The sequence below is a fragment of the Oreochromis aureus genome, linkage group 17, assembly GCF_013358895.1.
Source record: "Oreochromis aureus strain Israel breed Guangdong linkage group 17, ZZ_aureus, whole genome shotgun sequence".
Taxonomy (NCBI): Eukaryota; Metazoa; Chordata; class Actinopteri; order Cichliformes; family Cichlidae; genus Oreochromis; species Oreochromis aureus.
The window spans coordinates 12,921,533-12,944,835 of NC_052958.1; the positions used below are offsets into that span (position 1 = coordinate 12,921,533).

At 40.6% G+C, this 23,303-nt stretch overlaps 1 protein-coding gene across 2 annotated transcripts; it reads left to right on the forward strand.

Annotated features, from left to right (window-relative positions):
• On the forward strand, positions 1-23,303 carry hgfa (hepatocyte growth factor a). Of its 2 annotated transcripts, none has more exons than XM_039601408.1 (18): positions 1-216; positions 4,064-4,223; positions 4,380-4,492; positions 5,078-5,192; positions 9,946-10,088; positions 10,254-10,374; positions 10,540-10,658; positions 13,748-13,919; positions 14,045-14,196; positions 15,059-15,152; positions 16,253-16,392; positions 18,196-18,228; positions 18,472-18,580; positions 18,681-18,755; positions 19,414-19,551; positions 19,706-19,812; positions 19,924-20,057; positions 20,396-23,303. In XM_039601408.1, the coding sequence occupies exons 1-18, from the start codon at positions 153-155 to the stop codon at positions 20,561-20,563; spliced, it is 2,157 nt and encodes a 718-aa protein (XP_039457342.1). In that variant the 5' UTR covers positions 1-152; the 3' UTR covers positions 20,564-23,303. The 2 variants fall into 2 exon arrangements, with proteins under 2 accessions (XP_039457342.1, XP_031614576.1); XM_031758716.2 differs by having other exon boundaries at positions 14,063-14,196.

Below are 23,303 nucleotides of genomic sequence, written 5' to 3' on the forward strand. Positions count from 1 at the left end.
GTTGACCCGAGGACGTGTGGGTTTTTGAGAAGGTGACATCTGTGTGAGGAAGATAAGTCTTCTGCTCACCATCAGCCACTCAGAACTTCAAACAAGCTCCGAGTGCGTTGCTCACTTAATCCGGATTCTAACCTGCTCCCAAGTCTTTAACCATGAGGACATACGTTTGGATTTATCATGCTTTGCTCTGTGTTCTGCTCACTATTGTGGAAACAGGTAGGACTTGAACGGTTCCAGTGGATGATAAATATCTGCACGAACTGGCTGAAATCTAATTGTTTTCCGTCTCTGCTTTTTATGCTTTCGAGTAAGAAATGAATAGAGAAATTGAGAATTAATTAGAGAGAGTAAAGAAACTTGCAGGGAAAAATTAAAAGTTAGAAATGGGAAAGGTGGAGAAATTCTAAGTCATTTTAAGGGATTCTGACAGTCGTGATTTTTGCTTGAAGTTTGTAGCTGCACTTCGTTTTGTACAAAAAATCAGTTTTTAATTGCACACCATGACACTGCGTGCTATTGAATGACCTTGATCACAGACCTCCTTTGGAAAAGTTCTTGAGAAAATAATAATGACTTTCGTTGTTGTTTTTTGGTTTGTTTATTTGTTGCTGGGGTTTTTTTTTTTAGAAGGAATCAACTTTTTATAACTTTTGCGAGCTTTAAGACTTTGAATGAAACCATCACCCTTTTCACTTTACCTGCTGCTCTGACAGCAAATAGCTCAAGGGTTCAGATTGGTGTGATTAAAGTTTTTGTAATTAGGATCTACAAGTTTCTGCCTCCACATTGAACGTGCACGGTTCTAAATTCCAGCTCCAGACCCGTTCCAGCGCACTTTTTTGGAATAATTCTGCTGCTTTGTCATGAAAATCTTTTATATAGGTCGTGGTCCTTTTAGTAATAGACACTCCTGTGTCTGTTGGGCTGATGCCAGCAATAGAGAGGATGCCAGACAGCCTGGGGTTTACACACGACAACCGGTCTTGTGAACGAGCTCCGTGCGGGCTGCCCCTATATTCACCGTGCGCTGATTATCTGGTGGATGTCCAGAGTCACATCCGCCCCGCTGACACCACTGAATCCGTAGTTACCACCTCCAGGGGTGCCGACCCTGACATCTGACCGGCCCGGAGGTGAGGGGAAAGTAATCCGCGCCCCGGACCTGGGCTGGCCTTTTCGTGCGTTTCTCCCGATAGAGAGATGGAAAAGGTGTGTGCGCGTAAACGTGTGAGGGAGGGGAGGTGTGTGTGTGTGTGTGTGTGTGTGTGTGTGTGTGTGTGTGTGTGTGTGTGTGTGTGTGTGTGTGTGGAGGGGGTAACATCTGGCTGCTGAGCCCACTACCACATTTTGCGCTCTCTGAAGCAGATGTAATGTCTGCGTAATTCCCAGACAGAGGCGCACCTTTAACCTGTTACTTTCCTGTTGTTCATGTAATACAGATTTTCTTCTGCACTGTCCTAACATTTATGTTTTTTATAATGATTATTATTATTACAAAGTGAGGTATTGTTACATAGGAAAGCGTGACTAAAACGCTTATCCAGCTGAGAGTTAAATTCTTTGCTCAAGGGCACCTAAGTGGAAGTTTCTGAGGTCGAGTGTCGGCATTTCACCTTAGCTATCTGCATTTTTCAAGCTCGACTAGATACTCCAAGCTGTTCCTCTAACCTGTAGCTGCCTCTTCTTATTAAATCTGATGTCTTTCACTCACTGAGCACCTTTTATTATAATCTTCAACCTCAGCAAATGTTTAGGATTTGGAGATAGCAGAAGGCTGAGTGCAAGGAGAGGAAGAGACTAAGTGAAATCTAATTGAGCAGCCTGGCCAGACATCAGGGCTGGAACAACACTGTGATGAGTGCCAGATGTGGTCCAGTGGAGCCCAAAAACATTAATAACACGTCCTCCCAGAAAACCATTTTCAACCACGAGGAGCCTCTAAACGCTCCACAGTTTACAATATCCTAAGTACACACACAGCGTCATGTGTCGGATCTTGGCACAGGAGCGTGTAGCTGTAATTCAGTAGCATGAGATCTTCCGGTGTGATTTATGTTGCACTTGCTCTTAATTGTAAACTCGAAACTATTGTGAGCAGACACACAACCCATCTAAAGATGTTCAGATGAGTCTTTTACAGAAAGGTTTCATACCGCTGAAAGACGGGATCTTAACTTTTTCCAGTGCGTAAAAATGAATGATTTGCATCACTAGGGGGATTTAGGCTTTAAAATATGGTTTTGTCCTGCTTTTGAACCCAGTTGGAGCTCATATGCATCATGCCACATTGTTCCGATGGTAGAATTTGCTTTTGATGTACTTCTTTCTAGGAAAAAGCTCTCAACAAATGCCTATAAATAAAGCAAGAATGAATTATGTATTTGAAACGTTTCCATTTTTCCACATGAGCATCCAGCCAATTGCCAATAGCTGAGAGACTATGCATAAAATTTGATACATAAAAATTTACTATATTGTAGAAATTATGAGTGATGTTAAAGTTTTCCTATGAAACAAGATCTGCCCCACCCCCCGTTGGTTCTGTTCTTTTGGCTGCCCAATCTGCTTATTTAAAGCACCTCAGACTGAGGCAGGGCTTTGCTTCCGGCCACTTTTCGTACCGATTTTTTAACCTGACACATAACCTGCTTTACCTGTTACTTCAGCTGAAGCCGCGCATTTTATCTAAAGAATTGCAGAACAGCTGAGCTTGGAACAGCTCCGGACTTGCACAAAACACTTCAGTGTGTGGATGCTGACGTGCCAGCAAACATGAAGCTTGAAGCAAACTATTTTTGAAGGATGTTTTCATCATCAGCTGGCCACCCAGTTTACTGGATGATGGGGAAATAATTTCATCTTTTCTCCCTGTGTTTGATGCCAACTCGCTGAAACCAGCAGTCACACTGCCTGATATCCTAATGGTGACACCATGAGAAAACTTAAGTTCTTGGCAGTAGCTCCTTAACAACAGCACTAATATTGGAGCAGTGCATGACTAGTGTTTTATACTTTGTTAATGAAGATGCAGTATAGAAACCAAGACCCCTGGCCCACATCAAAAACAGTGGTTACAAATTGGCATGCACAATTTGTGATCCATCCGATTACCAGGACGGCCCAAATGCTATTAATACCCCTTGAGAGGAAAAGGATATTTGCTCAGGAAAGAAAGAGTAATAGGCAAGAAATCATATAAAAATACTCTCCTCTGAGTGGAGTGAGGCTTTAAATGCTAATGGCTTCAAAGAGCAATGCCACCTCAATGTCTTATAAGCAGCATTGTGCATTCTCGTGCGAAGATATCTGTAACTTCTTCAGGTGCAGAACAAAATATGTGGTGCTAGAAGCTTTGTGTTTTCTGCTTGTAGTCCAAGCAGTACTGAGCATCACCTTGAAGTGGACCTTGGTTGCAGGCAGGTAAATATTCAATGTAGACAAAGAATCAGAAACTAGCATGATTATTTATTTATTTATTTATTTTTTATAATTATTCTGACTATACTGGGAGCCCTAAAATTGTGTTGTTCCCAGGGGTGATCAGACTGATGACTCCTGATGATGGACTGATGGGTTCCCAGACTGACCACTGATTAACTCAGTTCTTGCCAGCCAGCACTTATACAATGTTCACAAAGACGCCAACGTTTAAGGCTTACGTGCAGTCATATCAGAAGACCCTGAAAAAAATCTCTGGGGCAAAAGTAGTTGCCAGCTATATATTATCAAAGTCCAACAATAAAACAAAATTGGTTTACAAGTCAGATATGCAACTTTTATGGTGATATTAATGATATTTAACCTCTTAAAATCCAAAAGATGAGCAGTGATTTCATCTAGGGTTAAGGTTAAGGTTTCAGGCAGATGATAACTATGAAATGTTGTCATTTTAAATTAAAAGCCTTGGCTTTTAAATGAGGATGCTTCAAACAGGTTAAAAAGATGTCAAAAACTAGAGAGCAACTCCCATATGAGGTGAACCTTGGCGTAAACGGGCTTATCGTCCGATCTAATGGATGTTTTAACAGGTGCACCTCTCATGTTGTGTCCTTGTGTTTTGCAGGTTGCTGCAGAAAGTCTCGTCAGTTATTACAGAGGTATGAAAAGACTGAAAGCCACATGCTCGTTTGCACAGACTGTCCTCAGCTCCCATTGATACGAACCAGCAATTCAGAGGAACGCTGTGCCCGGAAATGCAAAGTGAAGAAAAACTTCAACTGCAGGTGAATTATATTTTGTTTCTGTGTTTATCTGATTTCCCGCACATGGTTTCTTTATAACCATGTTTCCTCAATCCTCTTGTTCTCCTCCTGGTATTTACACATTTTTCTTGTTTTATCAGTTGTTTATCTCTCAACTACTTCCTGGGTGTTTTTCAGAGCCTTTAACTTTCAGCGGCACAGCAAGAAATGCCACTTGCTTCCTTTTGACCGTTTCACCAACAATGTGCAGAAGCAGGCCAACATCAACTTTACTTTATACGAAAAAAAAGGTAAATGGCAAAGCCCCAAAAATAACTTGATGGAATTCGCTTTTGTTTTTTCGTTTTTTTCTCATGAGAACATTCAGGTGCGGAGAGGTATTTACGCGGGCCAAATGTGTAATTGCTGATTGCTCCTCAGTTTTTTAAGTCTTTGGTTTCTCTGTTGATGCAATAAAAGGAACCGGCTCTCCTCACCCCCCGCTGTTTAATCACCCCAGCGGGGAAAGTCGCATGCAAAAGCACGTCAAGGACTTAAGTGGAATATAAACAACAAAAAAATCATTGCTTACACTCAGAGCGCAAAGCTCTCTCAAGAGTCAGCTATGGAATCTAGCACTTTAGACTGCGCTACAGAATTTACAAAAGCTCCCCCCGGTGACATTTAATGAACTTTAGGGAGTCGTCTGTTTAGGGAATAACACACAAGCTGGGACCTACTAAATGCTGGCTGTGAAAAAACAAAAATACAAAATGTACCATATATGGGAAAATAAATTCCAGGAGGTCAAGGCTGTAAAGGCAAATTAACTTTTAATTGCAGGATTTATGTGTTAATTAACACATATACTTTTTTATGCCTTTGCTGTTATTTAGATTACATAAGGGAGTGTATCATTGGCGCCATGGACAACTACAGAGGAAGGAGGTCATGGACAAAGTCAAATATCACTTGCCAAGCTTGGTCAGATAATAACATCAATGAGCACACGTAAGTCATCTCTCTTTTTTTATTTATGCCTTTATTGGTGAGCAATCACAGATACAGAGAAGGAAATGCAAGGGTAAGCGAGCAGCGCAGCCCCATCTCGGACCAACCTGGTAACTCGTTATAAGCGTCATTTTGGCTTATGTGATTTAGGCTATAATTGGGATGCTCCAATTCTCTTTGCTCGACTTTTCTTTTACACAGGAAAGACAATCCCAAGTGCATTTTTCCATTCAGATCTTGTTCGAGGAAGAAGAGTTACTTGTGATGCCTTACTCAGCTGTACACCAGAGGGGTTTTTTTAAGGAAGAGAACATGTTAATCATTCACTTCCCCTTACCAGATTCTTGTAGATTTGAAACAACAGGCTTCAAAGCTTGCGTCTCTAATCTCCATGCTTCCACCACCTTCCTGGATGCTCCTTCTCTGTGTCTGACACTGAACAGGCCTCGGCAGCTGATTTATTGATGTTCAGTTCATCCCCTTGCACCTCTGGGGTTAAGAGAAGGCGGAGGCTCAGAGACAGTTGAACGTTTATCCAGAGTTAAGTCAGATTTCTTTCAACACATGTAGCCACCTCCTCCCCGGTGGGGCTGTTTATTTTTCTTGGAGCACTCTAGACCATCAGGTGTATCCCCGAAGATGTTTTCTCCCAGGCACAGCGAGGCAAGCTCAGTGAATTTGCAAAGATGGTTCTGTGCCAGGGCCTCATTAGTGGTGCTCGTTAGTTATAAGATATTTTAACTGCAGCTAAGGCGGCGGGGTGGGGGTGGGGGTAATAATAACTGTTTGAAGAAGTGCAGTGTGAAAAAAAGTAGAATGGAGGTAAAAATGAAAGAAAGAAGGTGCAAAGATTTATTGACTGAAGTCGTGTTCTGTCTGATGTCCAGCTGAGCTCACAAAGCCACAATATTACTGAGCAGTTATTCACATTAGGAATCCTTTGTCATTGTTTATTTGGCACATGGTCCCAGTCCCCTTCTCAGTTAGAAGGGGACTTCTACCGTTTTGACTTTCGGAGGGTCACAGGGAGCTTACTTAAGGGAGATTTAGTGCCACTGTGGGGTTACCTAACATGGGACTATCCCGCTGTGTGAGAATTACCACCATAATGAACCACGCACCATTTGAGTTTCAGGTAACTATTATTTTCACGCTTGACTGATCAGTGTGGGGCAGGGGTGATTTCTCAGGAGGTTCCCTTCCCGGAAAGGGACTTCCACCTGTTATCTATATTTAGTGTTTGAACCAAGGCTCAGAAAGAAATGTGCACTGATGTCCAGCCAAGCGTGGAGAATGAAATGGAATATTTCTCTTCGTATTAATAATATTAGATAATATTGCAATCATTTATCTGTACCCCTAGGGACTTTCTTTTGTTTTTCTGCTAATTTTTCCAATGGGATGTCAGTGAGCGCTCTCAGCTACAGGCACACACACAGTTACAGCTTTGATTTATGATTTTCTTTAATGGAAAATATTTAGCATCTTAGTAAAATGTTTCTTTCAAAACATAGGGGAAAAAAAGATCAGCACCACGCTTAGAACTGCACAGAGATAAATTATTCCAAAAAAGGGAACTATTTTTCTATTTTCTAAAACATTTATTTAACAGTATGGATAAACAGTGTCAAATGTGGTAGCTAAAATTGTTAGCTAATCATTTGGCAGCTAAAATTGTTAGCTAATCATATGGAAACTGATAACACCAGTGAGTCTAGAAAATAGTCTTTGGCTGAAATGGATAAAGTATGCATTAGCAGTTGGCTAACAGTAGACCTATCCACAAAGTAGAAATTAATAGGCCTCAGTTAGCATGTTAAATGATAAAATTTCATCATAGTGCTATTACAGAAAGACTGAACAAGTATGGCTAGCAGCTAAAATTGTTAGCTAATCATATGGAAACCGATGAAACCAGTGAGTGTAAAAAAAGTGTTTGGCTGAAATGGGTAAAAGTATGCATTAGCAGTTGGCTAACAGTAGACCTATTCACAGCATGTTAAATGATAAATTTCACGATAGTGCTATTACAGAAAGACTGAACAAGTTTGGCTTGTTTGGAAGGGTTGCAAGGGAAAGCCTCTTCTTCTTTCTAAAAAGAACATGCCAGCACAGCTTTGGTTTTGCAAAGGGGCATCTGAACAAACAACTAGACTTCTGAAAAGGCATCCGTTGAACACATAAGACCAAAAAGGAGACTTTGTCTAAAACGCACAGTGCCACGTTTGGCAAACTCAGCATATTAGCAACAAAACCTCATACCAGCTATCAAGCAGAATGGTGGTGATGATGGGGGCTCTTGAAGCCACAGCACCTAGGCACCTTGCAGTCAGTGACTCAGCTATGAACTTCTCAGTATATCAAAGTATTCAAGAGTCAAATGTGAGACCATCTGTATGAAAGCTAATGCTTGTCTGAAACTGCAACAGGACAACAATCTAAAGCACAGCAACAAATCTACAACAGAATAGCTGAAAAAGAAAAAAAAAATCAAGGTGTTGCCATGGCCCAGTCAAAGTCCAGACCTCAACCTGATTGAAATGCTGTGGCCGAGACCTTAAGAGAGCAGTACATAAACCGCAAACCTCAATGAAGTGAAGCAACACTGTAAAGAAGGGTGAGCCAAAATTCCTCCACAACAATGTGAGAGACTGATAAAGTTATACAGAGTTGTTGTTGCTAAAGGTGGTTCTACAACCTACTTAATCGTGGAGTGTAGTTAGTTTTTCACAAGACTGCATAGTCTTGTGACTACATAGAGGCAGAGCCGGTGAAAGGTTTCTACAGCGCTTCCATAAAAAGAAAAAATTAAACCAGTGAGTTGTTTACCATAAAGATTGGAAACAGAAAAATACAGCTGTGCATGGTTGATTTGATTATTAATTAATGAGCAATACTGTAGGCGTAGATGTGCTGGTTCACAGATGTTGTCACATTTGGATAGCGTCAGGCCAAGCCAGACTAAGCTGTAGCCATATTCAAAAGATGAGACTGAGTTCTCATACCCTCTCTGAAGTAGCAAATTTCTTTAATTTTATATCATTTCCTATCGGCACAGAGTTTCCTGTTGAACCTTGTTTCCAGCAGTAATTATTTATGCACGAAGATAAATTGTGTCTTGGTCTGCTTGCTTTAATCTCCGACTGCTTTATTCTTCGGATGCTCTAGTACTAAATCACAACATTGTTCCATCAGGTGTGGGTATTGATAGACATTTTGCAGCAGTTACTTCAGGTCTAGATTTCATCTTGAGTGTTATCCCAAATCAAGCCAATATGTTTAGTCGTCCCCGAGAATGAAGCATGTGCACATAGTGTCTGCCTGTGCTCCGCTGGGAACAGATTTTGGCAAGGAGATGAATAACTGGTCAACATCTGTTAGCACAACATCATTATGACTAAGTTGCTCCCATGCTGGGTCCTTTTTACGGAGCTTCAGCAGATGCAGACTTTTCTTTCTTTTTGCAAAGTGAGCAACCTTGTAATTCCATTTATAAATTAAGGATATTGTATTATGATCGAGATACAGTCTATTGAGCTTTTGATTTACACCCAGCAGATGTGAGTTTTGGCCCGTGGAAACTGCTGCTTTGGAGGGGAACAAGTGTTTTTGTTTTAGTTTGGGCTACATGCATAAGTGAGAACTTGGTGTATGGGCTGTTATATTTTGACACATGTAGGTAAAACTATTCGCTTTAATGGTCCTCCCTTTCATTCTCCTTTGCACTCTGTTTCTCTTGACTAAGTCGGATGCCTGCGATTTCTTCCACCTCTGGGCTGACTGATGTTGTACATTATTAGAGAAATCTTGCATAAGCCTCTGGGCACAAAGGGGAAAGCAGAGCAGACTCCCTTAAGAGTCATTGCCTGAGGTAGTTTTCAGACAAGCTGCTAAAGGGAGGGTGGCCTCTGTGTCTTTTTCCTGTACTTTTTTTAAATAGTTCCTGCAAGTTGTTTCTTACATCATCAGTTAAACAATGAACTCAAGCCCTTTTGCTCACTCCATTAAGCTTTTTGTGTATGCTGTAGTCAGTCTCTTCACTTGTTTCTTTTCACTTTTTCTTCTGCCTTGCTTCAATGTCTCCCTGGGTGGGAGGGGGGATAGTGGTCGGCATGTATCAGGGAGTTGCTGACATACCGGCTTTTGGTCGTCTTGCCACGAAAGAACACAAATTTCCCACACTGTCCATTTAGTATGGGAATCCCCGTAAAGTACAGACCATTTGCTTGGACGGTCCAGGTTCTGTTTCATAAAGTCTTGTTCACTACGTGGAGCCGTTGACAAAGAGGGATTAGGTTTAAACATGTTCAAAGGGCTGCCAGCAATAGACCTGCATGGGATGCTCCAAGTGGTGCATAACGGTGTTCTGTGCTATTGGAGATTGCTGTGCTGTGACAGTCTCGCTGCTTCATACTTGAAGGAGGGGAGATGTGGTTGGAGTCAGTAAGGCGATTGTGCAAAACGTGCAAATCTGGCAAAAGGAGGCATATTGATGCCTTATTTGCATAAGATTGTTGCGAGAGGATGTAAAATGTAACCGGGTCTTGCTATCGTATTTCACAGAGCGGAGGCATACACCGTAATGTAAATGCCTTTTGAAATTATTTGGGTTGTTACTGAGAGCACAAGCATGCAGGTGTGGTACTGTAAACAAAACCAGAGCAGCCAAGTGTGCAAGTACTCCCAGAAATGTATTTATACAGCTTGCAGTATCAGGTAACAGTTTCAGTTATGTGTGTCTACACCCCTGTAGGTTTTATCCAGATAGGTACCCGACGCAAGACCTGAGGGACAACTTCTGTCGGAATCCTAACAACGATCCCGGTGGTCCGTGGTGCTACACCACAGATCCCAATGTACGAGCTGAGGAGTGTGGCATACCACAGTGTTCAGAAGGTGAGACCCGTGAAGTATTAGCACTAGAAAAAAAGATTTAAACAAATAAAACCAAAGGCGATTCATACGTTGTGTGGTTCATTTTTTTCCAAAAGACACGATTCTTTTTCGATTTCCTTGATAGGCAAAAAAACATTTTGATAACTGTTGCTTCTTTGTTGACAGATGTCTGCATGACATGTAACGGGGAGGATTACCGGGGCAAAATGGACCATACAGAGAGTGGCAAAGAGTGCCAGAGATGGGACTCGGCAAGGCCTCACAAACACCCCTTCCAGCCCAAGAAGTAAGCTGCAGATCACATAGTAATCTTTCTCACAGATAACAACCACACACACCCATGACACAGGCTTAAAAAATGACGCTAATACTCAAAAGAGGTAGATCTCATGATTTGTTATGGCTTACTTAAATCCCCCTTCTTTTTTTAACATTCTCTGTCCCTTTTCAGGTATCGGGACAAAGATTTAAAGGACAACTACTGTAGGAACCCGAATAACCGCCTCCGTCCTTGGTGTTACACCATGGATCCCAAAACTCCATGGGAGTACTGTAACATCACTGTGTGTGGTAAGAGATTGTGCACTGTATATACTCCAAATCTGAGGCTAGGGCTTTGAGGACAAAGTCTTCAAACAAACTGAGAGCAACAAATTATTGTTTTACTCAGATTTATGACTTTATATTGGTTCAAAATGCATTACCCTTGCAGCATTTATTCGTCACACATGTAAGAATGTATTACAGGATTCAGAAGTGAACATATGATTGAGCAAGCTTTGGTTTTTGGATTTGGTTTTTACCACAAGCAAGTTGTTTAAATGTGCAACAGGGAATTGATACATACAGGTTTTGGTGGCTTTGGAGCAGTTGTGGTCAACTGAGCTAAAAAAAAAAAAAGGTCCCCTTCTCCCCAGCAAAGTTTCAGAAGACTTTTGTTTATCCGGATGGTGTTTTCATGTGGGCGTTTGCTCCAAGTCATTCTACCTCAGCAAGGGACATTAAATAGGTTGTTTGCAAGAGGGCAGTTATAACTTCACAAAGCCTGAAGTGTTTTACTGAAGCCATTTAGGGCTATAAAGTGGAGGACTACAATAGAGGCTTTTATGCCAAAATACCGCACATTGCAATCGGAAAGTCTAAAAGTTGTTTCAGTGGTGTGAACATTGATTGCAAAATGATGCAATTTTATAGAGAAATTAAAGAAAAGACCTGAAATAATGCACAAAGAGCAAAACAGTTGCATATGCTTCCTTACAGGGCATGTTGGGTAAAGGGATGATTTGTTGAACATGAGAATGATGGATGTGAATTATATTGTGTGGCCATAAAAGTAACACTTTTTTGGTGGGTTCTCGTTTTGATGCCTTAACTTTCACATTACGGCTGTTGCCATCTGCCATGATTACCCACAGCTAACCAAGATTAGACAAGAGATCATAGTTTTACGCTAGCAAAGCGCATTCGTATGAGTGCATCTAACAGACACAGTAGTATCTTTGTTCTTGGTGGTAAATACAATATACTTAGAACAGACTTCTTGTAGTCTTTTAGTACAAGTAAGCACACTCCAAAACATATTTGTTGTCAGATATTTGCATAAAGATTATGTTAAAAAAAAAGGTCTTCCCAAACACAGTTAAACTCTAGCAGACAGATAGAAGTGTAGTTGGCACCTGTTTGTGGCTCACATCGGCCAAGCCCTTTGTAATGCATAACCTTGAGCCTTTATACAATTTAAACAGATGAGCAGCACGGTGGAATCGTTGCCTCACAGCAAGAAGGTCCTTCCACCATCAGGCCGGGGTCTTTCTGTGTGGAGTTTGCATGTTTTTCTCATGTTTGCATGGTCTTCTCTCCGGGTACTCTGGCTTCCTGCCCCAGTCCAACGACATGCAGTTAGTGGGGTTAGGTTAATTAGTAACTCTAAATAGCCCATAGGTGTGAATGTGAGTGCAAATGGTTGTCTGTCTCTATGTGTTAGCCCTGCAGCGCTGGCGACCTGTCCAGGGTGTACACTGCCTCTCGCCCTGAGACAGGTGGGACAGCCACCGCCCCCATCCCCCCGGTGAGCCAAAGAGAATGGATGGATGAATGGAGTTATATTAAAAAATGGCCCATATATTTGTCACAAAGGGGAAAATTATATAAATAAAGTTTTTTTTTTCTTTGCTTTACACCAGGCAGTAAACATGAAGTTAAGCATTTTAACATGTATGTCTATGACTGATTCATTTTTGGACCCAGGAATTGCAGTTTTTGGCATCTTTGCGTTGCCTCCAGAAGTTGGCTCTTGGATCTAACATGTTAAACAGTGAGCTGGTAGAGATATTTGCTTTGACAGTTCCTATTGATTCCAGATTTGCACTAAGGAAACCCTTCTGTTAAAGGGTCATTCACTGATCAAAAATGACTGTCCTTGAAGATGCAGAAGGTGGAAATCTGAGTGATACTCGGTATGAATGTGCATTTTATCACAGACAGGTATAGCTGACTGGGTTGTGCTGATGAACCATTTGCCCAAAGGCTTCTCCAGGGGCCTGGGTTATAGTCCACGCGGGGCCCTTTATTGCGTGTTGTTCCGCCCACTCTCTCTCCCTATAAAAAAAATATAAAATTCAGTAATTAAAGTATGTGTGTGTTATTCACTTTTGTATTGTGAATGTTAGTTAAACTTTTTTTTTTTAAGTTTTGTCCCATATGGGGACAAGTATATATAACATGTTGCCTTTATATATAATTGAAAAGACAGAGGGAAAAGGAAATCAGTGGAAACCAAAAAAGATGTTGCAACATTGGAGAATTTGCATTGAAATATTCCCATATGCACACCCACAACCTCACAGAGCATCTCTCTTTGTCTCTGTCAGACACATACACGCATTGACTTCACGGTACAGGTTGTGATTTACGGCGAGCATCTGCATTTGTCCAGATGTGTGTATCCCTCAATGCCTGCCCTTAGAAAGATAAAAACCACTGACCTGTACTACACTGTGCACACAGATACTGGCATGCATTACATCAAGCCAAAGAATCCTTTTCCACCCGCCTTCTCGTTTCAACCTCAAAACATTCCCTTGCCTCCTCCATCTTCTCCCATCCCATTTGTCAAAGGCTAAAGAAACAAAGACAGAAATCTGGAAATTGCTCACTGTGTAGTGCTACCCCTGCACTGCTATGCGGAACACCAGAATTCCATCTAAAGATGTTTGGAATAGTTTGCCAGTGGATAATATCGACCAAGTCAGACTGGGTTTGTTGCCATTTTCTTTAGTTGGCCTGCAATAGAGAAATTCACAAGAATCCTAATTTCAGTGTTTAATTTTGAAGCAAAGGTATAAATAAGATCAGGCTTCGAGCTCTGTGACTTGTTCTGTCAGCAAGTTAACCAACTTCTCATTGTTGTGGATGTCCATACGTGAAAGAATGTCTGGCACCACTGGTATGAACACACAGTAAGTTTCTATTACTATACAAGCAGGGGGAAGGGCTACTGTTTTTGATCATCTGCCTCTAGGTTAAACATGACACATTCTTGTAGGGATTAATATTCCCCTCCTTCTCTTCCTCCCTCATTCCTGACTACAGTTTGCTTTTTCAGTGACTTTCTCTTTTTTTGCATGCTTCCACCTTACAATGACATTTATCTGTTTCAGGTTCAGACCCCAGCGAGGACTCTGATGTTGAAGTAACAACTTCCTGTGCCCAGGGCAAGGGCACAGACTACCGAGGCACAATGAATGTCACCCCGGAGGGTGTGACATGTCAGCGCTGGGACTCCCAGTTCCCGCATAGCCACTCCTTTCTTCCGCAGAACTACAAATGCAAGTGAGTAATGGTTGCTTCATAGCTGCTGACAGCATGGATTCACTTCTCTCAGGAATGTCAAGAGGAGTACGTGAGAGTGTTTTGTGCATTCAACACCATCATCAGCATCATCATTTAAATTGTAGTTTGTGTGTGTGTTATAGAGACCTCAGAGAGAATTACTGTCGTAATCCTGATGGTGCAGATTACCCATGGTGCTTCACTACAAACCCTAATCAGAGGATAGCCAATTGCACCCACATCCCGAGATGTGGTGCAGAGGCTACACAAAAAGCAGGTAAATTCAATGAGAATTTATCTCTGAGAAGTAGCTCAGTGTTTTGAGGAATGCAGTTATTTGCTTTGTTTAAAAAGGGAGTAACAGCAAGAATAACCTCTCATGTTTATTTAGTTTTTAAAAAAAAATGTATTGTAAAAACAACCTAGAGTCTTGTCACTGTTGAGTAAAGGTTATGGCTCAAAGCCAGGTTCATTTGACATAAAGCCAAAATCAGCTTTGTTAATTCTCCTTTTTTTATATCAGTTTAAAGAAATACATGATAAAGTTTTTATATTAGCAAAAGTGTCAATCTTTTCTTCTGAAATTACTAGAATCTTTTAAAAGTAAATAACAAAGTACATTCAATCAATTGCTAAGGGATTTCGTGTCGAATTCCAAACTACAGATGTTTAAAAAGAGATGTCATGCTTTTGTAAAGTAGAAGAATACTGCTCTCATAAGACTGAGCCACTTGGCAACAGGCTGCCCAACGAATTCCATTTCATGCAAGAACAACAACACCAGACTTTGGCAATAGCTGCTCGTTGTCGTTTCCCATGTTTTTCTGCTTTGCATTTTGTAGACCACACGTCTCAAAGCAGGCAGTCAGTTTGCAACTAAAGATCCTTCTCTGATTCTATTTAAGACCAGAAATAATGAGATTTGGGAGACACCATTTACACAGAGGCCCATAATATTAAATGGTCCAAACCACAAAGACAAGCATAGACTCAAATTCTTTCTTTGTCTCTGCAAGTACATGAATTTGTGTTTGTGAGTATTCCAACTACATGAAGAGGTGTTAAACGAGCTGCTGGGCTCACTAATCCTCGGCGCTTTAACAAGGTCATCTGAATAATGTTATCCCGTTCTATCTCAGAGTGTTATGAAGAGAATGGAGAGACGTATCGGGGCACTTTATCCATAACTCGATCAGGGATTCCCTGTGCAGACTGGTCACATCACATAAACAGGTAATGAAATAATTTTTTCTGCAAAGACTTTTGCTGCATTGCTGTTGCTGGCTCCCAGTGCAACTTCAGCCGTACTGAGCAACCCTGCAACTGTTTCCTAGAGAGATTGACATTCTTTTCAGCTCACTTGATGAGTGTTTGTTGACAACTTAGCTCCCATTGCCTTGTGAAAATCCCTTTCAAATGAATGAGGCTAAGCACTGAAAACAAACAGCAAGAGGAAATCAGGGGTTCCACAGGGGTCAATACCGGGTCCAATTATTATTCATCTAGCTGACGAGAGGAAACCCGAGGGTGCTCTCAGAGTGACCCATACTGGGGGAAAGACTGCCCGCTCCAAGGCCGTTACTTCACGCTGAAGTCAGCCTGTTGGAATTACTTAATTTACAGGAATTTTAAAAGCCAAAATGGCACAGACAGATGGACATGTTCCAGAGCCGACCCTTGACCCCAGGAAGTGCTTTCTTAGGAAAGTAGATCAAAGCCAATCAGCTCCCTCCCGTAGAATGCAGCCAGCGAGTCTACTCTGTTCAAGGCTGAGGGTCATACTAGGAAACATGCTCAGAGCTACAACTTGTTTAACATTCTCCTGGGAAGTAGAATTGTCTTCACCCCCTAACAAATTATCGGTTGATTAGAATCATTTTTGTGTGCGCGTGTCTGAACTCTTACCAAGTAACTGGTTTTTTTACGGATATCGTGGATGGCTTAGATGACACACGATTAGTAAATTCCTACAAATCAGAAGCACAACTGCATCATTCCATAGAGGATGTGGCTCCTGCTGGTCTGAACCCTGCTGAATGCTTAGACCGCATACTTTCAAACTCCCATGAGCACTCTTCACAAAACTCTGCGTTTCCTTCTACAGGCTAAGCAGCAAATGTTGAGGATTCATTGCATTATAGGAAAGCCAGAGTCAGAATTTTCTAGGCATTCCACAGTTACTTTTGTGTCTATGTAATATATGTGCCTGACAGCATATGTGCAACTCCATGTACACATGTGCACACCTTTATGAGATATGACCCAGTGTTAGTTTTTGGCTTTCTGCAAAATAACACATGGGATATGATAATCTGTATTTGTGTGTTTTACAGTGGGGATTCTCACTCTACGGTGTCCCATGTAGGGCTGGAGAAGAACTACTGCAGGAACCCAGATCGCGACAGACACGGCCCCTGGTGTTACACCAGTCCAAATAACCGCTTGGCCTGGGATTACTGTAAACTAAAACACTGTGAGTTCCTTAAATAAACATTTACCCTATGTAAGTTTCGGTAAGTAGATAATATCTGTGTTTACCCAAGTAGAATGACAATGAAATATATCTGTGTATATGTGTATGTAAATGTGTAGTCAGTGCCAATATCTGATAAGCTTTGATTATGCATGCTTCAGAGCCAAAGACCAACAAGACCACAAACTCATCCATACTAATACTAAATACTCACACATACTAAACAAGTGTGATATAACTGTTGACTTTCCAGAACAGATGGATGTTTATTATATCATCCAGTGGTTTGGAGGCCACAGCTTTGAAGCCACAAATATTTAATTTTGCCATAGTCATTTTGGGCTTTTTGATGTTGGATGTGATGATATTTGGATGAGAAGGGAGACCTGCAGAGCTGCCAGCTAACACTAGCTTGGTTTGTAAGGCGCATCTGTAATTCACTATATTAAATAAGATGCTATCATTTGGCTAATGACAACGAGCTTAAAGTAAAAACTATGTACCCGAGTGACTTTTACTGCAGCCAAACCCAAACAAAGCAAAACAGCATCATTTGTAGCAGCCAACCCCTTCATAATGCTTACATTTAAGTCATAAATTCAATGTTTATAACTTAGGTAATATATCAAAAGAAACACCACCAGACAGTCAGTGTAAGAGTTAGCTATTAGCCATCAAATCATTTTCATTCTTTGCTGTAAACGTGTTTCTTTCTGCTTAAATGTTGGGCATTTAACATGGGAGTGTATGCATGCACAGTGTAATAGATGGACCACTTTTGAAACCTCAAGATGAGTGATTACCATCTTGGTTATAAAAAAGATGTGATTAGAAAGGGTGGGTCTGACTTAAACCACAAGCTTATTGGCTAAAAATTTTTAGCTAATGACTTTCTGTACTGGGTTCATTTGTCATACCCAGAAGCTACATCCATGTTTTGTACCCTCTTTGGACTTTGCAGATTGATTGGCTTTCTGAACCTGTCTTAAGTGGCCATTAGAGCAACTGCACTACCTTCTTTTAATAGCTTTAAAGGCTGCCTATGAGTGATGTCTCTATTTAACTTTGTGCTAAGCTAACCAGCAAGGCTGTGTTAGGTAGCCTGTAACACCCAGGAGAGAAGCATTGCTCGCAAATCAAAAACATGGCTGTCTTTAAAGGCAGAGAAGCTTGTTATGAAACTGAGGGGTACTAAATGTACTTCCTTTTTATCAAACAAAGAAGAAGTTTTCAGAGTCTTTGGGACTGTTTAAATGGGACATCTGAAAGAACATGTAATGACATTTAGAACAGAAGAAGTGCTGATGTGTGGGTGTAGTACATTGAAATAACACAAGTGATTTAGCTTCGTAGCCTTTACTGACTTTAACCAAAATATCATAATTGTTTTCTTGCACAGCTTTCTGGGCGGCTTACGTAATCTGTTCGCTGTGGTTTAGTCCAATTGGCAGAGAATACACGATGCTCAAACAGCAAACAGATGCGAAAGTCTGTTGCCATACTTTCGTTTGAGAAAACACACACTTGGGCCACTGGACCCTGCTTGTTCTTTGGCTGGTTTCAGTGAAGCTGCATTGAATATTTTCCATAATGTAAAACACGTCTTCCGTGAAGTTTTAAGGTCTTGAGCAAATCTATTTGTTGCGGTTGCTGACTAATATAGCCTCCAGCAATGATTTAGATCCAGAGATAAGCCTTTATAAAGTATAAAAGGCTGTCATATATACTCAGGTTTCATTTTTTGTATGTTCTCTGCTGCTGTGGGGTGTATGCTGATATTGTACTTTGCTTTACTTACATCAGGTGAATCAGCTACAAAGGCTCCTCAGACAAATAGTGAGTATGTCTTTTTTTTCTTTTTCTTTTTTACCAAAAACGGTCCTCTTGCTCATGTGCTTATCTCTGATCTCCTTCCTTTCCCCTGCAACTCTCTCTCTCTGTAGATCAAGTCCGTCTGTTGATATTTACCTAACTGAACAAATAGTTTCCTTTTGAAGTTTTAATAAATATTTTCCATTGGAAATGTTAAAAAAACTACATCTGTCTAACACACAGTATCAATTATATCTCCTTGTTTAGTTCAAACGAGGCCCAAGATATCATGCTTTGTGCACATAAACACCAGAATAGTTGGAGGACATCAAGTGCGAGGTACAGATGGCAGCTGGGTTGTAAGCATCCAAAGACAGTAAGTGGTTTTCAGTCTTTGCTCTTTAGAAGCCTAGACCTTAATCCACGTTTATGCTACGTACTGTGATCGATGCATTTTTCTTATTACCTTTTCCTAGGAAGGTCCATTTGTGTGGTGGCTCACTAATCAGAGAGAACTGGGTTTTGACAGACCAGCAGTGCTTCACCTCCTGGTAATTTCTCTCCCTTTTCAGACTTAACTTTACTTTCTTTCTTTAAAAACACTTCCTTTGCTGTTTCTATCTATAATTGCTTAAAGGCTGCACAGCATACTGCCAGACAGACTTGACCTGAGATAGGGACCGCATGTTTTGGACTGCTGTTTAACCTGCAGTTGCTTATGTCAGAACTAATCATATTGTCCTTGTGCAATGTCTCTGTCATGTGTAGCACTGGCTTTGATAAAAAAAAAAAAGATCCCTTTTTTTCTGTAGTAATGTGCAATGCTGCAAGTAATACATATGGTGTAGATCAGCAGCTTTTAGCAGATATTTTGATTTAGCGGGGAGCCTCGAGGTGCTTGAGGCCTTGCCTTTTTTTTTTTTGCTTTTTTCTCTATGAAAAAAATACATATTTGGCATCCAGGAAATGTTATTTTAAAAACTAAGTGTGTTTTTGAAAAACATCAAGAGCCAGTGGAATGTGTGAACTGAAAAAAAGTCATATTTGTAAAGACAGTTTTGTGAGATTTGTTTAAAAGAAAAGCTGCTCTAGATCTGGGCAGGATTTCCTATTGAATCCGGTCAGTTGAATCACCGTTTGGCTGTAATCCACTGTACGACTCCAAAAAATTGTATGACTCTGTCTTACACTGACTCTTGTAATCATCAGCGTTCCAGATCTCCGGGATTACAGCGTGCAGGTCGGTCTGCATCACCTCGATGAGTCTAAAAACCGACCACGACTACGAATCTCTCGCCTGATCTGTGGCCCAGACGGCTCCAACCTAGTAATGTTGAAGCTAGCAGAGTAAGTGCTCAGTTAGTGGCTAGTCTCAGCTGATTTATGCTTCTAGTTAAAGAAAAAGACAGTGATATAAAATACTGTGAGTGCTTTAAATTTAAAAAGAAAAGTCGTGCAACATGCTTTGGCTTTTATTTGTGATGATTTCTGTTGTTTCTAGTCCTGCCCCTGTGTCTGAAGGTGCATCCACCATTCATCTTCCCGTGAAAGACTGTCGCATCCCTGAAGGCACCAACTGCACCATGTATGGATGGGGGGAAACCAAAAGTACTGCCTTCTTTCACCCACATGCTGCTTTCCATGTTATTTTTGAATGACAAAAAACCACTGTTCCTTTTACAAGTTGCTTATTGTTTTTTTGTATCCTTCTCTGTGCAGATACTGGACACGATGAAGCCCTTAACACTGTAATCATGCCGATGGTGGACAACGACATGTGCTCGCAAATCAAAGAAGACACCGGGGAAAGCAGAATATGTGCTGGTGGGAAAAGGGGAGAAGGCGTATGTGATGTAAGGATCTCAAATCGCCAAATGCATCCTGAAGCAAAACAACATGCATGTGAACTGAATGCTCAGTGCTTAAAGGTTCATTTCACCACAATTGTGTAACAAACACCATTTATCGGAACTACTTTCTACTGAAGAAATAGTTCCCTTTGTTGAGCAGCAGGTGTTTTAAAGAGCCAAATAGCCTTTTGAAGCCACTGAGGCTTAAATGGCAAAATATGTTTGTTTGTGGGTGAACTGATATTTTAAGCATTATATTGGTATTAGTATTATTATTACTATAGACTTGCTTTGGTGTAATTATTGCTAATCCACAGTCTCTCTTTATTTTGTTCTTGCAGAGGGACTACGGTGGCCCACTGGTTTGCCAAGAACATGAGCGCAAAGTCATAATTGGTGTGAGCATCCAAAGGACAAAATGTGCCTCATCACAGCCAGCACTTTTTGTTAATGTTGCTTTCTACTCAGGGTGGATATACAAAGTCTTCAGACTTTACCCGAATGTGTAAAGAAACTAATGGAGTGGTGTGAAAAGCAACCCACAGGGGACTACCATAGCTTGCAAGAGCTGGCAGAGGAACTTGGGCCACAAAGACTTCTCCAACATGGATTATTGGGTGGCATACAGAAAATGACTGTGTGATAGTGACAAGTTTGGATTTTATGGTGGAATCTGTCGCCATCTGTAGATGACATAAACTAGAAATTGGAGACTGGATGCATCTAATTGGCTCTCACCCATTCTTCGATTTTGCAGATGAGGAGATCTCGGTGTTGAAGCTCGATACCATTTTCGAAATCAAAGTCTTGTGCACATAAACGGCGTGCAAATTGTTTTTTGACATGTTCAGAATTTCTGAAGCCATGCAAACAATGACAATGAGGAGGACACTTGTGATTCAGTATTATCTCCTGGAATATACTTGAACCCAACTCTCTGGTGGTTATCACTTAAGGTAGCCTTCATTGACTGGGACCTTTTTTTTTTTTAGAAGAAGAAGAAGAAGTGTTTTTTTTAAGTGTCGAGCTGGTCTTTTTACCTTAAACACAAGCGATGGGGATTGACATAAATGTTGCCTTCATGACAAAAATAGGTACTTATCTGGTATTAAGGTGCTTAATGATTATCACAGCAACCAAAGGTGTCCAAGAAAAGAAAATATATGAGTGAAAATGTCATTGTAATCTGCCTATTATGTTCCCTTTGAGAAAATAGCCTTTCAGCCTGGCAGTGCTAATTATGTGCAGTAGCTGAACTACCTTTTCCCCAGTTAGCTGTAACTATTAGTTTCCCCCATGAGAGGGTCTAAGTAGGACTGAGCAAACTGCTCCAAATCTTATGCTAATATTTGTAGCATGAGAGAAAGACGAGCCATGCCAAATATAACATGGCTATTTGGTCTCCAGTATGGAGGGAACTGTGGCCCCTGGCGGGCTGTGTGTGGTCAGTAGGATATTTTATACTTCTTTTTTTTTTTGTTTCATGGAAAGTGACTCTGTATGTGGATACCTGCAGATTTGTTATGTTTCCGCTGTGCTGTATAAATTTATAGGTCTTATAGATCTGGAATATTTTTGGGTCACTCGGTAATGTCAGATTGGCTTATTTGTGCTGAGTATGTTTAATATTTAAAGAGACTGCTTGCTTTTAAGTAATGTATATTTATTTTTCTAAATGAAAAAAACTGTTCCAAAACGAATTCGTAATTGCGTATGATATTTTGATGATAATTTCTTGTTTCGAAGAATTACAGATCTTTAAATAACTGTGGCGCAAACCTGGCATTTAAATAACACAGACCAGAGCAGAATATTAGGTACAATATGCCTCACATGGCCAAACTTTGTTTCATGGTATTGTTTTGCCCACACGGAAATTTTGAATCTAGGAGGAGGTGGGGTATTTTCTTAAGGCAGTGATAGTTGAGATGGGGTGAAGGAGACAGACTACCATTTAAGTTCACATTCACACCTACAGCCAATTTAGCATCTCCAGTTAACCTAATATGGAGGAGGAGGAAGCTGAAGCACACGGCGAAAACCTACTCAGGTACAGGCTGGTTGATTTGAACCCGGGATGTTCTTGCTGTAGCACAACTACTGCAACCACTGTTCTATACTTTATTTTAGCTCATAAAGGGACCTGGACATATTGTAAAAGAGTTGATGATTAATCCAGTTTTTGCTCATATTAATAAAGATTGTTTCGGCTCATCCCTTATAAGGGGTCACTACAGCGGATGGATGTGCATATTTGATTTGACACATTTTCCTGTACCCTCCGAGGGATCTCAAGCTCAAACCAGTGATCTTTTGCCTGTTAGGTGAATATGTTAGTCACATTTTTCTTTAACATTGATGTTAGTTATTAATCGTGTTTCATGCAAAGGGATAAACAAGATGAACAAAATCATCAGGGGGGAAACATCCCTACATGAAAAATTAGAGCATAATTGACTTTTGACACTTTCAACTTTGCATTACACAGATTAGAAAAAGTAAATATGTGGTTTGCTTACAAGAATCTGATTCCCACAACTTTAGAATAACCAGAACTTAACCTAATGATGCCCCAAGTGGCCTTGTGTTTCTCAGCTATCAACAGCAGTGTAGCTGTGGGGATGTTTGTGCATGTCGCAACAGCATTTAAAACCTAAAATTCTAACTCTCAGTTCTAAAATAACCGCTGCAAATATCATGTTGGAAATGGTACAGTAGAGTCACAAAAAAATGATATATTTGGCTGTAAGTCAATGGGTTTTATGTTCTAACCAGTGAGTAAGTCATTTGGCCAGGATTCACGGGAATTCTTGCAAAGAAACAAACGGTATTCAATATCATTGTATGAATGCAGGCCTTTAATAGTCTCACACAGGTTTCCAGTCAAAGTGAAGGTCTGTAAAGTGGCTAATTTATGGAAAGGTAGCTTCCTGAAAGGCTGATTAAACAGCTAAAACCAATACTCATGTGGCAGATCATGAACCACAACTAATGCTCTTAAGGTGCCGTTGCTGTTATTTAATTTTCCTTAATATAAAAAGCCTCATACGTTCTGTAAATTACAAATTGTAATTTTTGTAAATATCATACTTGAGTATTTTTATTCCTTGATCATTCTGTTTATATGTTTGTATACTGTAGAATATAACAGCTGCTATTTTGTGTTAGTGATTTGTTTCATATTGGTGATCTTTCCTGAAATTTGTAACCTTTTGTAATTTTCCTATTTTAATAAACACCTTAACATTA

What these genes read in the sequence shown, in the direction of transcription:
- hgfa (XM_039601408.1), top strand. Translation starts at nt 153, where the DNA reads ATGAGGACATACGTTTGGATTTATCATGCTTTGCTCTGTGTTCTGCTC. An exon ending in GCTCACTATTGTGGAAACAG is followed by an intron (nt 217 to 4,063) that starts GTAGGACTTGAA and finishes TGTGTTTTGCAG; the next exon opens with GTTGCTGCAGAAAGTCTCGT. An exon ending in AAAGGCTCCTCAGACAAATA is followed by an intron (nt 18,229 to 18,471) that starts GTGAGTATGTCT and finishes CTCCTTGTTTAG; the next exon opens with TTCAAACGAGGCCCAAGATA.